The sequence below is a fragment of the Plodia interpunctella genome, chromosome 9 (genome assembly GCF_027563975.2).
Source record: "Plodia interpunctella isolate USDA-ARS_2022_Savannah chromosome 9, ilPloInte3.2, whole genome shotgun sequence".
In the NCBI taxonomy this organism is placed as follows: Eukaryota; Metazoa; Arthropoda; class Insecta; order Lepidoptera; family Pyralidae; genus Plodia; species Plodia interpunctella.
The window spans coordinates 6,374,968-6,389,924 of NC_071302.1; the positions used below are offsets into that span (position 1 = coordinate 6,374,968).

At 33.9% G+C, this 14,957-nt stretch overlaps 3 protein-coding genes across 7 annotated transcripts; 1 reads left to right on the forward strand and 2 right to left on the reverse strand.

The window, feature by feature from the left end:
* Positions 1-193: 193 nt before the first annotated feature.
* Positions 194-3,092, reverse strand: LOC128672719 (protein N-lysine methyltransferase METTL21D-like). The gene is made up of 3 exons (XM_053750039.2): positions 2,670-3,092; positions 2,221-2,416; positions 194-2,090 (listed from the first exon to the last, which is right to left on the reverse strand). Exons 1-3 carry the CDS (start codon positions 2,924-2,926, stop codon positions 1,860-1,862), a joined length of 684 nt encoding a protein of 227 aa, XP_053606014.1. The 5' UTR covers positions 2,927-3,092; the 3' UTR covers positions 194-1,859.
* A 283-nt stretch (positions 3,093-3,375) lies between these two features.
* On the forward strand, positions 3,376-7,374 carry ATP6AP2 (ATPase H+ transporting accessory protein 2). The gene is made up of 8 exons (XM_053750038.1): positions 3,376-3,490; positions 3,575-3,705; positions 3,816-3,914; positions 4,648-4,791; positions 5,111-5,245; positions 5,561-5,684; positions 6,096-6,235; positions 6,499-7,374. Exons 1-8 carry the CDS (start codon positions 3,409-3,411, stop codon positions 6,667-6,669), a joined length of 1,026 nt encoding a protein of 341 aa, XP_053606013.1. The 5' UTR covers positions 3,376-3,408; the 3' UTR covers positions 6,670-7,374.
* Positions 6,094-14,125, reverse strand: stck (steamer duck). Of its 5 annotated transcripts, none has more exons than XM_053750036.2 (9): positions 13,955-14,124; positions 13,724-13,758; positions 11,866-11,979; positions 11,415-11,527; positions 10,838-11,030; positions 10,296-10,437; positions 9,845-9,961; positions 9,045-9,186; positions 6,094-8,601 (listed from the first exon to the last, which is right to left on the reverse strand). In XM_053750036.2, exons 2-9 carry the CDS (start codon positions 13,729-13,731, stop codon positions 8,411-8,413), a joined length of 1,020 nt encoding a protein of 339 aa, XP_053606011.1. In that variant the 5' UTR covers positions 13,732-13,758; positions 13,955-14,124; the 3' UTR covers positions 6,094-8,410. The 5 variants fall into 5 exon arrangements, with proteins under 5 accessions (XP_053606011.1, XP_053606008.1, XP_053606010.1 ...); XM_053750033.2 differs by having other exon boundaries at positions 13,724-13,763; XM_053750035.2 differs by having other exon boundaries at positions 13,724-13,763; positions 13,951-14,124.
* Between the last annotated feature and the right edge of the window lie 832 nt (positions 14,126-14,957).

The following is a 14,957-nucleotide window of genomic DNA, read 5'->3' on the forward strand; positions in this document are numbered from 1 at the left end:
ACTTTCAAAAATGTTTAGAAAAATATAACGGTATCGGAATCCGGCTGTTGCTCGTTAGCCAATTAAAATTTCTACGTAGGTACTACCTACGTCGAAATATATTACCTACTAGATAGGCACAGGACAGAGGTAGTCTTCCTTCCGTAGATTTCTTTTTACATAAACCAAATAAATAAAAATAACAAACACATCATCAAATCAAGCAATAGCACATTTACTGATAATAAGAAAATAATTTGAGCTAGTAGCTGACACACAGAAAAGAAGTAACTACCTACCTAGGTACTTAGTAAAACTGAGCAAAGATTCGAGATGTAAAAAATGTAAAGGGGTTGCCAAACAAAGGCTAGCACATGGATGATCCGTGTAGCCAGCACATCGGACATGGGGCCTGCTAGGCACATTCTACGCCAATCAGAGAAGGCCAATCACTTGCATAAAATCCAGGGTGAATTTCACGAGCGTCTTGAACTCTGCCGCGGGCCGCGGTTTGTCATTAGTGTTTATTAAATTTTACCATTGACAGTAATCAATTTCATTATCTACCCTATTTTATATGAGTAAAGTATGTAGCTACTGCTAAAATGTTAATTTTAAAAAATGATTATTCAAAAAATTGTAAGACACTAATGAAACGCCACACGCCGCGTTCAAACGCACGTGAAATTCACCCTCCATCGCAGCCTAACTTTTATGACGGTAACTATTACATGTTTATGTACATATCAGTTTCTATGAATGAAAATAGAATTAAAACGAGCTAGCAGGTACTTCTTCATCGCCAAGTCGACAATCCTAAATTATTTTGAAATAAAAATAATATAACATCGAATTTTCGAGTTATACCAATTACATTGTTTTGTTTACGAATCCTAACATGTAACCATTCTTCAAGTACTTATTGTTGAATTTTTTTACAAATAAACTATACATTTTAAAGTGAAACATTAACCACGAAAGTGATTTCCGTAATTTCCTAAAAATCTATATTAATATACATTGCTGTATAATTATAATAACACATGTTAAGATTGTTTACAATACTTGTAAGAAACATTTGAGTTCTACATCCATATTTTCTTTATAAGGTAACATTTTCTTACTGTGTTATAAGAGAGTTTCCTTGGATGTAGTTAATTTTATCAGAAATACTAGAGAGTATGACTAGAGACAATATAAAGACCGTAACTCACCCTACCCTAGGTGACTTATGTGAAAATATAGTTTACAATTGATTAGATTAAAAGAAAATTTTACACATTGATTCTACAAAATAAATATTATGAAATTATTACAAATACTTTGCTATCATTTGAAGGTTTATGTTATGGTATAAAAAGTCATACAAATGGGATTTATGTAGTTGTTTATGATAAGTTATTACATATAATATAAAATCAAATACAATATTATTAAATATAATAATATTCAATAAGAACTTTGGAATAATAAAGTTGTATAAGTTGATTACTTAAAAAAATTATAACTAACATTTAGATCAAAGTTTTAAAAGTTATTAGACAAGAAGAAGAGAAGGTTTTTAGAAGATATTGACTGCAAATAATGGGTAGGAAGGGAGAATCATCTTCCTTACCACTGCCCATTATTTGGGGTCTCTGCAATATGTCTTATCTTTCTTAAATTCATTTATTACTTAAGTATATAAATATTTTATGACTTTACACCACATCTATATCTATGCCTACCCTATGCCTGTTTGTCTACACTACTATACTACAAAATAGTTTTGTGCTCTATTACTTTGTACAACATAAAATAACACTAATTCGTTGAGTAACATTAAAAAAATTCATTCATTAAGACATGATTGTAGTATTAAAATCATAACTGTACAAATATCATTTTTTACTTATTCGTAACAATATAATATCTGAACTTTTGTAGTTAGCATGCTGCTGTTCTTCTGGGATTTTTTCAATATAAAAAAATTCCGAAATTTTATCATAAAATGACTCCCAAAGTCGTTTTTGAAGTTCCGAATCTCTTAATTCTTGTGTGAGATATATAGTAGGCTTTTTGTTTATTGTATTGTTCAGATGTTGAAGTGTTTGTACAAGGGGATCAATGGCCTGTAACAAAATTTATGCAAAATTTTAATCTTAACATGAAGACCTTTTAAAAAGTTAAATTGATTAAAAAGATTATTACAATAAATTATAATATTTCTGGTAGTCAATATTAAGAGTTTGAAATACATACTTCTTCATAGTAGATGCAATCAGCCAAAACAATCATGTCAAATTCTTCCTTGAGAATATCTGATGTAGCATCACCCCACACTAAAGATTCTGCAATTGCATAACCACCCATACTGCCAATTTTAGATTTGTTTTCATTGATATTTAATCGAAGTAAAGGTAATGCTTCTGGTAGATCAGTAAGTGTTACCTGTGCACTGAAAATAACAGATGTAAGAGGTCGAACATTGCTTAAGGATGACATGAAAAGAATACAAACTTTGCAGATTAACAGGGCTTAGTATTTTTTCATTTTTCATTTCTTACCCTTATTAGACATAGTTTTCAATAAGCATAAAGCACTGAAAAGGGAATTTTAAAATACCACACAAATGAGAGTAAAAAGGGAAAATAACGACATGCACAAAAGCGGAGCTGCTGACAGAAGCTATAGTCTTTATATAAACTAACCCCAAAGTGGCGGCAGTCAATCCAACAACACCTAATCCGGAACCTAGCTCTAATACTTTTGTTCCACTTAAAAAGTCAGCTCTGTTCTGTGACATGGTTTCTAAATATTTCGCCAATACAAGCGAAGCATCCCAAACAACACAATTAACATCTCCTTCCATCTTTTGAAATATTTTTAAGGTTTTCAAACATACTTCTATGTCAATTTCTCTTGGAAATAAATCGTTCGACTGAAAGCTTGAATTTCTGTGCGCCATTGTATGAAAACCCTTGAGTCAGATCAAAATTCAAAGTAAATAATTCAGCGATCTTAAAGTTTAAAAACAAAAATGTAATTTTATTTTAAATAAAATGTTCTGAAAGATAGGTAGGTAGGTACGGTACAAAAATTTTGTAAACAAATCAATCAATCAAATATAAAACGTTCAAAAACTTTTGACATATATTGTCAGAGGTTTTCGTTTAGAAGTTAGCATCGGTACAATGAGAACGAAAACCGGTGCAAAACCAGTTCATACCGGTTTTGAGTATATCTTTTTAATGTATTTATTACTTTTATTAGGTAGTTAAATTCATTTAGGTAGACACGTATTAGTTCAGGATATAAAGTTGTGAATTTTTACAAATAAGAGTAATAGGGCGAGATCGAGACATCTATAACACTCTCCAGCCAGTCCCCTTCTAGACTATTTTCCTTTTTAATTTTTCTATCTTTTGATACTAGCAATACTGAAATCATATGACAGTCAGCCACTTATTTTCGAACAAAATGGCTGTGAAAATGGTACTTTTCTGGGTTTCTCTTATTTTCTCTATCATCGGTAAGTTTTTGCATTATTCCTTTATGGAAATAAAGTTCATTTATGTGCGATTACTTCTGTTAATCTTTAAATATATTTTTTTAGGCTCAAATGCCTCTGGTGAATTAAGTATACTTCACACCCCTCCATCCCTTAATTTTGCCGGAGCCTTCGAGACATTGGAGAGTTATTTGAAAGAAATTTACTCAGCTGCACTTGGGTTGTCTGTAGAAGAGGTAAGAATTTTGCCATTGTCAATATATTACAAAGAATTAATATTAGTTCCAAGTAGGTATTAATATTATAATGAATATGCCTTTATCTAAGACGTTTTTTATTATTTCAGACTCCTCACTGGAATGGAATGTATATATTAGATCCGTTCAGCACTCCTGAAGCAGTTGTAGAAGTATACATTGATGGAGTGGTCTCCTTATCATCCGCTGTAAGTATTATTGATTTTGCACCAAAGTGATTTTAAATATTGTTTGAGATATCTACTATTCTTACGGTAAGTCTAAACTTTGGGTACCTAACTAAATTACCTAATTTAGTACTAAATAGGTATTTATCTAAGTATGTACTGATGAGCACATAAGTCACAGTACATATTGGGCATACCTATGCCCAATGTGTACTGTGTCTGTACATATGTTATATTTTGCATTTTCATAATTTCTGTGAGAATATGTAAATATCATGGTCAATATCCTCATAAACTATACTCAAGTTACTTATACTCTAGTTATCAGAGTGTATACATAAGTAATGAAAAATGTGTGTCTGTGGTACCTACTGAATAGAGGTCATATTTTCACTGTCAAGAATGTTCTTAGAATATCAAGAAAATATCATATCTAAGAGCTTTTTGTCCAATATATTTGACTTTTTCTTTTGAGTTTGTCTTTTTTATTTATTTTTTCATAGTATAGATAAATTGTAATCTCCAATGATTCTCATGCCATACATACTTCTCAAAATGAGAACTGAAGAAGAACTTATCAACAACATGATATTAAAGTCAAATCTCTGTATAGCCTGTTCACATTTCAAAAAGTCAACTTTCCTCCGTTCACCCTTATTTGTCAGTCTAATCATTTCAGTCAAAAGTTACCCGTTATAATATTTATGATATGTAATTTTACTAATTTTTTTTTATAATGTTTTGTTTTTTGCAGGCTGATCTGAAATCTAAGAATTATGTTCTGAAAGTTGATGAATATGAACCAGATTCATTTGATACTATGAAACATAGAATTCATCAGCATTACCAAAACAATGCTAATAATGTGATTCAACTTAATTTGATTGATACTGACCAGGTGAGCTATACTAGGCATGATTTATTTATAAATGTGTAATAACTACTTGTGCCTTATAAAAATACTGGAATAAAAAGTACAAATTGTGTTATTCCAGGTTATAGTCTACTTGTGTACCAAATTTCATAACAATCAGATTTTCCATGAAAAAGTAACAAACATAACACATCCTCTCAAACTTTCGCAATAATAATATTAGTAGGATTTTTCATTACACTTTAAATTTTATAGGACTAGTGTTTTATTTGATCATCACTTTATTTTCACCAATGCATCCAACTTTAGCATACTGGTATCATAATGTACTATTATTTTTCAGTTGGCTGTGTACCAAAGTATATTTGGGGACATTCAACCTGACAAACCATCAAGAGCTGAACATTTGCGATACAATGTTGAGGAAGATTACCTATTTCTGACAGAGTTGGAAACATTGAAAGCTTTGACTGCAAGAGTAAGACGAAAATTTTCATTATAATAAGTATATAATGTATAAAATTCATCCTGTTATTCATAAAAAAGTTAATACTTGATACTTGGAGTATGTTTTGTCACTATCTCACTTAACAAAATTTGGTAGTCAGAAACAGACATTAGCTTATAGTATGCTTTAACTTTTTCATGAATAACAGGGTATAATTATAAATTAAAAGTAATTCTATAAAATTTCCTAAACACTTTGAACAAAGTAATGTTTACTTATTTAGATTAATTTAGTCAGATTGTGTTGATATTTGAAAAATTCAATATTTGTATTTTATATTTTCAGATTCACAAAATCACACCTGACAACTTGGTTGACTTCTACACTCTCCGGTTCATTTCACTTCATGCTCTTTCGGATTTCCATGGCCCCAACTCCAAACAAACTAAGGAAGCCAAAAAGCTTTTAGGTAAACTGACCAAAATGCTTTTAAGATAATTTAGGACAACAGACAGACATTCTAAGGATTGCCATGATTCCTATCACAGCTATATCATATCAAGGCATACAAGATTCTTATGCTCACTTTTCAAAATCTGATTCCGTAGTGGGGGTTTGCAATTAAGTAACTTTTCACACACTCGAATCTTTTCACAGTGTGGTAATCGTCGGTCACAATGTCACACTGGTTGAATGCTTCTCACTGCCAAAAAAAATTGGGCTTTTTTTCTTTTTATCGATTGCGAAAGAATCTGCTTGATGTACAGATATATCTGTAAGCCTTACAGGATTGACAGAACTAAAAATTTCAGAAGTCACTGGCCTTGCTTGGCTGGGTACATAGTCGACTGCTTTTTGACATGTAAACTTTAACCTACAGGCGCAGCTTTGAAGAGTCTTAGCACTGCCTTTGCGAGAGCTTATGATGGTTCTGTCCTGGTGGTAGCTGTCACTACAGATGTGGCGCACACCAGGAGAGCAGTTCGTTCCGTAATCAGTCGGCAAACCCCAGCCAATGTGGTAAGTTCTTTTTGCTTGATTAAGGATTAAAGATTTGTATTGTGTATGTATAACAGAGGAAATTGTTGTAGTACAATAGCGATAAGATATTTTGTTCATCAGTTGTTTTAAAAAAATTCTATTTAGAACATATATGACAAATCTGTAATCCTCTTACTTACGGGAATGGGAATACAGAGTGCCATACCAACATATAATGCCAACCGCAAAGAGTTACGGTTGGTGGAGAAGTCAATAACCAGTAAAATTCATAATTTTTACAGACAATACCCGCACCTACCAATTATGCAGCCATCTTCAACATCATGCTGTGGTTCGGAGTGGTGTTCACGTTCAGCCTGGTTGCCATTGTGTACGCCATCATGGACATGGATCCTGGCAGAGACTCCATTATCTACCGCATGACCAGCACCAGGATGAAGAAAGATAACTAAATAATAGTTATTATAAGCTTAGTTCGTATTTTGATTGTTGTATGTGAAAATCCTTGGACTCGCACCCAATCAGTGCAGTGCAGATTGAGTATTTAACACTTGCCCTTAATACTAATCAAAATACGGACTAGGCTATATACATAGTGTTGTACAAGCTCAAGTTTCAAGTCAGTCTAATAACTTGATTTATCTATGGTGTGTACATAGAAATGTACTTTTACTTGAAAGGACTAAACTGACTTGTGAGCTAAGACTCGAAACGAAGGTTACTGGATTCGAGTTTATTACAACTTTGAATTAGTTTATATTAACCTGGTTTTGAATATTACCAGGTATAAGTCAAAACATCTGTGACTGTTTGTTGATCACATTCGCAGGCTTTCCATCCTAGATAAACACTGCGAATAGTGATTAGGTACTACATAGTCAAATGTGTTAATTTGTTGAAATTGTAAATTTGCGAGCAATTTTGTGTTTATTTGCGTTGTTTATAAAACAAAATGGTTACCTAACATTTGAATTATTATATTCTATGTTTTACTGTAAGCGAAAGAATAAAGTGTAATAAAAATATGTAGAGAATAATGTTTACCAACATACTTTTTCTCAGTGTTAGTATGTAGCAGTATTACATAAATATTTATGATGAAAAGTGTGTTTTCTTAGATTACTGGTCGTTGTTGAAATACATTCCCTCTACAGTAACATAATTGTTTCATTGTGATTACGTATGGATTGGCCAAGCTCAAAAATTCTTATCGTTATGGAATCTATCGGAACTGCAATATATGTAGATTTTGGATTTATTAAAAGATTGATTGAAATGAAAATCTTTGTAGTAGAAGCATTAATAAAGCATTATTTTCATGATTACATATAATGATGATTCTTGAATCCACTTTGGATAATTATATAATATTATATTTAGATAAAATATATTAGTAAATATTCATATAATCCACAATCAAGCTTATATTAGCAATTATTTACATTAGTCACATTCTAAGGCACATAAAAACATATAGGGATGTCACTATACATACTATTAGATAAACTAATTTTAGTAACATTATTCAACGTGACAAAAATTGCATTGTTTTGAGAGTGTAAAATTCAATAAAGTTAATAAGGTAAAGGCAAAATACTTCGTATTTTTTTTCGTCTAGATATCATCATAAAATAAGTTTCCAACAGTTTCTTAGAAACGTTAACTAGGTTCAGCAAAAATATATTTTTATGAATAAAACAATTATACACTAGAAGATATCGACGCACAATATAAATTGAATCTTTATGTAAATTAACGTTAGAAAATTCAAGAAAACGAAAAAAGGGTATAATAACTATAAACTTATTAACTAATCATTTACAATCTTATTATCATAAGATAATGATAATAAGACTGTAAAATGACCAGTTATTGTTTCTGTGAACATCACTTTGAAAAACGTTAAAATATCACTACTAGTATAGATGAGTAACATTGACCGCTGAATACGCACATGAATTTCTAACAAAGAAACGCGAAGCCTACGTTTTCAGCAGTCATTGCTATTCGTCGATACTATCGATATTCCTGGATCGAATACCGATAACCCCATTCGCGACGCATATTGATTTTTAAATTAGTTTTTTTAATGACCACCATCGGCAGCAGTGCACGTAGTATACAACCCCTGCTCCAATAATGATGGGAAAACGCTCGGATAAGAGTGGACAAGAGTCCGAGTGGTTTGCTGAGCTACCGGCGCAGCGTGTAGTGGTGCGCGCGACGCAGACGTCGACGCAGCTCCTGCGGCAGGCGCTCGAGGCAGCGGCGGCAGGCGGGCCGCTGGTCGTACTCGTAGAACTTGCTCTTGGTGCTGAGCGGCGCGTCGCACACCGCGCACGCGAAGTGGTGCACGCACCACGCCTTGTTCAGCGCCGTGAACACTGAACACGTTGCGGGCCTTAGTTAGCGTCTTACGACTTGCCATCGAGACGGTGGCAAATAAATCTCTACACGTTCACACACTACGTGTTGAAAATCGAGAAATTAAAACTGCATATGAAATTGTATATAGGGTACTTTTTATCCTGAAAACTTGAAATTCGGGTATAAAACTGGAGCACGATAATTTTTTTTGTGCTCAATTTTATTAATAACTAGTGGCCCACCTCGGCTTCGCTCAACAAAAAAATATATATACCCCTAAACCTTCCTTAGGAATCACATTAAAGCGTTAAAAACCACACGAAAATCCGTGCAATAGTTTCGAGTTAAACAGACAAACGCGGCAAAGGACTTTGTTTTACAATGTGTAGGAATAGGGATGTAAGGAAATTTAATCCGCGAAGCATACAGAGGACCGCTAATAAAGTAAAAATCCACGTACCATCGCCGGCTATGACCTGGTTGCAGACGTAGCAGAGATTGCCGAACAGCTGGTGGTAGTGCTGCTCGCAGTACGCCAGCCCCTTGCGCTCGTAGTGCCGGTGCCCGTGGAAAGGCTTCTCGCACTTCGCGCACACGAAATGCTAAGAAATAATAATATTAAATATAATAAGGACAAATCACACAGATTGAGTTACTCAACGATACTATATTCTATAAATGATTTATACATAATTTTTATTTATTTATTTATATTGTAGAAAACCATCAAAGAGCATTAAATCTTCTTTCATTAATTCGGGAGAAAAGGTGACTTTTGGAAGGCAGTCACAATGTATTATGCATAGCTATTATAAAAATTTGCTAGTGAAGTGACATAAACGATAAGGTATATTTACACATGGATTGTCACAGATATTCTTGAAACCGGCTATTAAACTAAACAGTTGGCAGTTTCGACGTACATTGCTGGTTTTTCTATAAGGTCAAAAAAAAGCTTGCATACACACTATGCGATGAATTTAAACAATATGTTAATCTCTTTTCAGCCGCTGTCGAAACTACACATATTTCGATAACCAGATACGATCGAACACACGAACAACGAAACATCCTTGTTTGTGATCAGTTATACGGACGATTTCGCACAATTATTTTGGATAGCTTTAGTATATTATGTCGGCATGAATCCGACGTTAATATGTAGAATTCATTAAACGTAATATTTATATAAACAAATAGTGTCTACAAAGACACAAACTAAAAAGATTATAGGTTAATACAACATTATTTGTACAATACCTCAACATGCCAATGTTTCCCGAGGGCGGTCACAATCCTCTCCTCGATGGGTCGGCGGCAAGCGCCGCAGATGGGAATGCCCATCTTGTCATGGCAGCGCAGGCAAAATAGGTTGTTCTGAAATAATATATTGCATTCAGTTATGGTTTTAGTACAAATTCCCAGGGCGAAACATATACAATATAAGTGTAAAGTAGAACTTACGACCACTTCTGACTCATGTATTAGTTATAATCAACCAACACTTGTTTCGTGTGAAGGGAAACATCGTGAGGAAACCTGCATTCTATTCGATTATAAACTTGTGACATGGAGAAGGCAATGGCAATCCCAAACCACTCCACCACCACTAAATAGTGCCAAGAAAGTCGTTGTCTTTCGTTATTTCTTTCTACGTAATGACCACGACCCTCAGCTATGAGGAATACGACTATGAAGAAGAAGAACTCACAACGTCGTTGGCGGCGTACCCCGAGCGATGCTTGACCTCGCGCGCCGTGTGGTCCAGCTCCACGCCGCACGTGGCGCACGTGAAGTGGTACCCGTGGTACACCTCGCCGCGGTACCGCAGTGGTTCGCCGTCGATCACGCCGCTACGATTTATTATTTGCTAATTTAATTTCGGGAACACCATTGAAGGAAGTTTATACAAGTTTGCTGCAGAAAAATTTATGTGAAAAACTTATCCACCAACAAATCATATTTATACATGTACTTGTACTTACTAACTTATAAATAACAGTACATGTTTTAATAAAGTTTAACGGCACACCCTCAGTCTTTAATCATACATAATCATAAATTAATAAAAATGAATTTGTCATACTTCATTACGTAACTAGCAGCATAAAAATAGTTTTGTATCTAATAATTTCGTCAAACATTTCACGGAGTCAGATAGAATGTCGTATCCGTCATTTTAGGTACCGTATTGTACTAATCTGCAAAGCAAAGTAGTATCTTAATGAAAGTAAAAGAAAACAAGCAACTAACTGGCATTTATGGCACATGTAGTTCTGCAGGCCGTCGGCCTTGACGCGGGCGTTGCAGGCGTGGCACAGCGCGCGGCCCGCGTGCTTGATGAAGCCCGCGTCCGCCAGCTCCGCGCTGCACTCCTCGCAGCGGAAGCAGCGAGGGTGCCAGTTGGCGTTCATCGCCTTTATTACGCGCCCGATTATGAACTCTCCTGGACATTCACATGTAATAGGGTACTTGATTAATATCAATTAATATAAAGTGAATTGACTATGGAACTTTTAATACCGCCTGATATTGATGCATTAGTTACAACAAGCTGCCAGTTTATGACAGCATTTACATGCATACAAGCCGCGCTCGGGAGTTTGGGAAAAAAATACAGTGTTATTCCAGGTTTTATTCTACCCATGCACCAAATTTCATAACAATCGGTCCAATAGATTTTGCATGAACGAGTAACGAACAAACGTACATACACACAACTTTCACATTTATAATATTAGTAGGATTCATAAAATAGCTAGTCTACAAATAAAACCTATTACAATGCCACTCCAATCAAAAACTATTTGGTACCATTAATCCAACTCACCACATTTTCCACAGCATGGTGCAAATAGCACTTGGAAATCACGCTCACAGTACTTGCGGCCCTCAAACTCATAGAATACTCCTTCAGGGAAGACACGGAAACATTGGGCACAACTGTAAAATACACATAGAAAGTTATACTTTAGCAATAAAGGTCCATTTATTACAAAATTATGTCAGTAACATACTTATTTCTATTTAAAATATCAACACTTTAGTTCAAAGGAATTCTGAAGGCAAAATTGTATTTTACATACATTGACAGTGAAATGAATTAATCATAAAATGGTGTACTATTACTATTCATGTACAACTTCTGTGAGGCAAGGTAACTCTTTATCTTGCTACAGGATCTATTGATGATGATTTATTTTTAAATTGGTCAAACTATTTTTATTGTTTATCTATTGTGTCTCAATTCTGTGCCAATGAGGGGTTAAAGATTTACTCACACAAAGCAGTTTGTATGCCAAAGTTCACCATTGGAGTTCACAATCTTCTCGTTGGGCTCAAAACCCTCGCTACAGCGTGTACAGAACATATTGTCAAGAGACATAGTTGCTATACTGTAAAAACAAAATGGTGTGAAATGTCAATAAAATTGTATTTTCTTGTAATAGGTACAGTTCATAATGACCAATATTAAAATTATTTGCTGAGGAAAATGTTAATAATGACTAAGCCAGAATGTGATTATGTAAGTAATTAGTATTATTAATTTTCATGTAGTATGACTATTTTAAGGTTGGTCAGTCTAATTTTTTTAATTGTTGTTGTGATTTCCTGTAGAATCTATGTAAAAAAAACCTTATTAAAAACATAAATTACAATCATATGATTTTTATATAATTTTCCTAATAAGTTTATAATTTTATTTTGAAGACTAGATTTTGCCCGCGGCTTCGCCCGCGTGAATTTCATAGCAAAATCTCAGTAATTTTTTTTATCGCGTACTCTGTAAGACTGGTAAACATATATATTATTCAAATTCGCATTTTTTCTCATCTTTAGTTCAATTTTCTGTTTCCCGCTGCGTGTCTCATCCTGCAAACTTGTCCAATCCCGCTTCCTGCTATGTAATGTAAATTAGATATCCCGTACCGTTTCCTACATATCTACATCATGTTTTTTGCAATGTGTCCCGTCCTGTTTCCCACTACGTGTCTCCTTCCCATTTCCCGCTCCTACTCCCACTCCCGCTTTCTGCAACGCGTGCCGTCCCATTGCCCATGACGTTTTAAGTCCCGGTTTTTTATTAACCACAAATGTAAATTAAACAATTTTGTATTTACTATTACTCTTATTTACTACAAAAAGTAAGTGTGCCAATTTTCAGCTTTTTATCTTGAAAATAGTATTAATTCCCATACAATCTTTCACCCCCTTTATGAAGGGGTTGAGGGTTAATTTTCAGAAAAATCTGAAACACATATTCATTACTTTGTTGTAAACAAACAAAATCCAACTTCAAGGGTGTAGAACTTTCATATTTACAGTTTTTCATCCCTTTCACCCGCTTCGGAGTAGAATTTCCAAAAATCTTCTCTTAGTGCTCACCTACACTCACCTACATAGTAGTTCCGGGTGTATGTTGTCTGTTAGTACACAGTCACTCAGTAACGGAGAGTTTTAAACTGATATATAGATACATACTACACCCATTATATCTATATCAGACTTCGATTGATAAAAACAATTTGTTTATATTCTGTTTACACCTTTCTACAAAATTTTAAAGTAAGTCAGGATGCAATGTCTATAAGATGTTAAGCCGGGATTCTGAGGTATTTTTTATTCATAATTAGTTTTTCAATTATCCTATGGGAACCTGACCATTTACCGGGATGAAATTTATCTAAGATGTTAACCTGGTATATAAGGTACCTACATACCAAATTTCAAGCAAATCGGTCCAGTAGATTTCAAGTGATGTGCATTCAGACAGACAAACAGACAAAAATTTTCAAAACTATATTTTCATCATCTATATAAGTAACTAAGTAATATACTTAGTTACTGATATAGCATAGCATTCTTACCATGAAGAATTTTAAAAAATATCCAATGTACAAATTAGACCTTTCTTCAATTTTATTATATGTATTAATATTGATAAAATAACATAATGAAGATTAGAATGAGAAATTGATGTATGAAAGTCGTTTGCAATGATACAAATTGAGTTATTACAATCAACTAAAGAATTAAGCCTCAATTATTTGTGGTGGCATGGCCGAGACGATAGTGTGGGTGCTGTGTTATGTCCTTATAAAGTAGGCCAACCACTCCCTACAAGCAAGTGTTGCTTACCCAGGCATTTTGCACCACAATCACCACCAATATCACTATTCTGTCAAAAAGAAGAATAGTTTTTACTAAAAGTACTTTGTTTATTCAGTTTACTAAGCCAATTTACAAAGATTTAGTTAAAACTCGTTTCTTGATGGAATGATGTCATGTTCTTGGTAGTACCAAATGTAACAAAAATAGAAAACCCTTCTCGTATATGTATGATAATACTGTAACGTAATACCTACTTACACTGTAACTTGACAAAAGAAATCGAAGCCTTGTAGCAATTAGGTATAATAAAGTTCATTAACGATAGAACAAGAAGCAAAAAAAACTTCGCCTTATATTTCACAAGTGAGACGAGACAAGAAGATCACCACTGATCACCACACAGAGAAATAAAATAAATAAATAGTTGCCTGTGTTGTCTGTCATTTGTCATGCCAATGCCAAGCAAAATTTTGACTGGACTGACAAACAATGACAAAATACCATAGTGATTGTAAAATATTTGTTAATATATGATATAGTAGCTGTTTACCCGCCGCTTCGCCCGCTTAAATTCCCTCGGGAACAGTTGAATTCAAATAAAAAGAAAATAAAATAAAATGCACACAGCGCCATCTAGTGTTTTAATATTTGACGCCACGCCACTTATAATATTATATAGTAGGTGTTTTGCAAATCCCACGGAAACAATAGCTTTTTCCGGGTTAAAAGATATTCTATGTCCTTCTCCGTACTCTTAAATGCGAAATTTCAAGAAGATTGGTTGAGCAGAGTACATGTGAAGACAACAACGACAATGTAGTAACAAACAAACTTATTTTAGCATTTATAATATTAGTTGGAATTGAAATGGAATAGTTGGAATACTTGAGTCACATGTCAGACAGCAGGATGAGCCGATGCATTCGAAATAAGAGCGACAGAGAATCAGAGACAGATTTATTAATTCCATACTCTTTAACATCTGTCATTTGACTCGAGTTATTTTTTACAAATATAGCGATATGCAGTTCTCGAAGATAACCAAATAACGTAGGTGATTTTTATAACATAAGTTGTGTGTGCACGTTTTTGGGTTTCAGTCTAACTTATAATTTTGAATTAACTTTCACTGCTGATGTTTTAGAGGATAACTAGTTGTATAAGCCTAAATAAATAAATTAACAATTCAACTCAAATGATTGAAGAAAGAATGAAATACTCATTACCATTGGGTAGGTTACCTATTGGGGACATTGGGGTA

Excerpts from the sequence above, each read along its gene's own strand:
- LOC128672719 (XM_053750039.2), bottom strand. The coding sequence starts at position 2,926 with ATGGCGCACAGAAATTCAAGCTTTCAGTCGAACGATTTATTTCCAAGA. Across the intron at positions 2,417-2,669 it reads TTGACTGCCGCCACTTTGGG|TGCACAGGTAACACTTACTG; the intron begins GTTAGTTTATAT and ends TGTTATTTTCAG. Across the intron at positions 2,091-2,220 it reads ATTGCATCTACTATGAAGAA|GCCATTGATCCCCTTGTACA; the intron begins GTATGTATTTCA and ends ATTTTGTTACAG.
- ATP6AP2 (XM_053750038.1), top strand. The coding sequence starts at position 3,409 with ATGACAGTCAGCCACTTATTTTCGAACAAAATGGCTGTGAAAATGGTA. Across the intron at positions 5,685-6,095 it reads GGAAGCCAAAAAGCTTTTAG|GCGCAGCTTTGAAGAGTCTT; the intron begins GTAAACTGACCA and ends TTTAACCTACAG. Across the intron at positions 6,236-6,498 it reads GGCAAACCCCAGCCAATGTG|ACAATACCCGCACCTACCAA; the intron begins GTAAGTTCTTTT and ends TAATTTTTACAG.
- stck (XM_053750032.2), bottom strand. The coding sequence starts at position 14,012 with ATGAACTTTATTATACCTAATTGCTACAAGGCTTCGATTTCTTTTGTC. Across the intron at positions 11,980-13,950 it reads TTTGTCAAGTTACAGTGTAA|TATAGCAACTATGTCTCTTG; the intron begins GTAGGTATTACG and ends TTGTTTTTACAG. Across the intron at positions 11,031-11,414 it reads ACCATGCTGTGGAAAATGTG|GAGAGTTCATAATCGGGCGC; the intron begins GTGAGTTGGATT and ends GTGAATGTCCAG.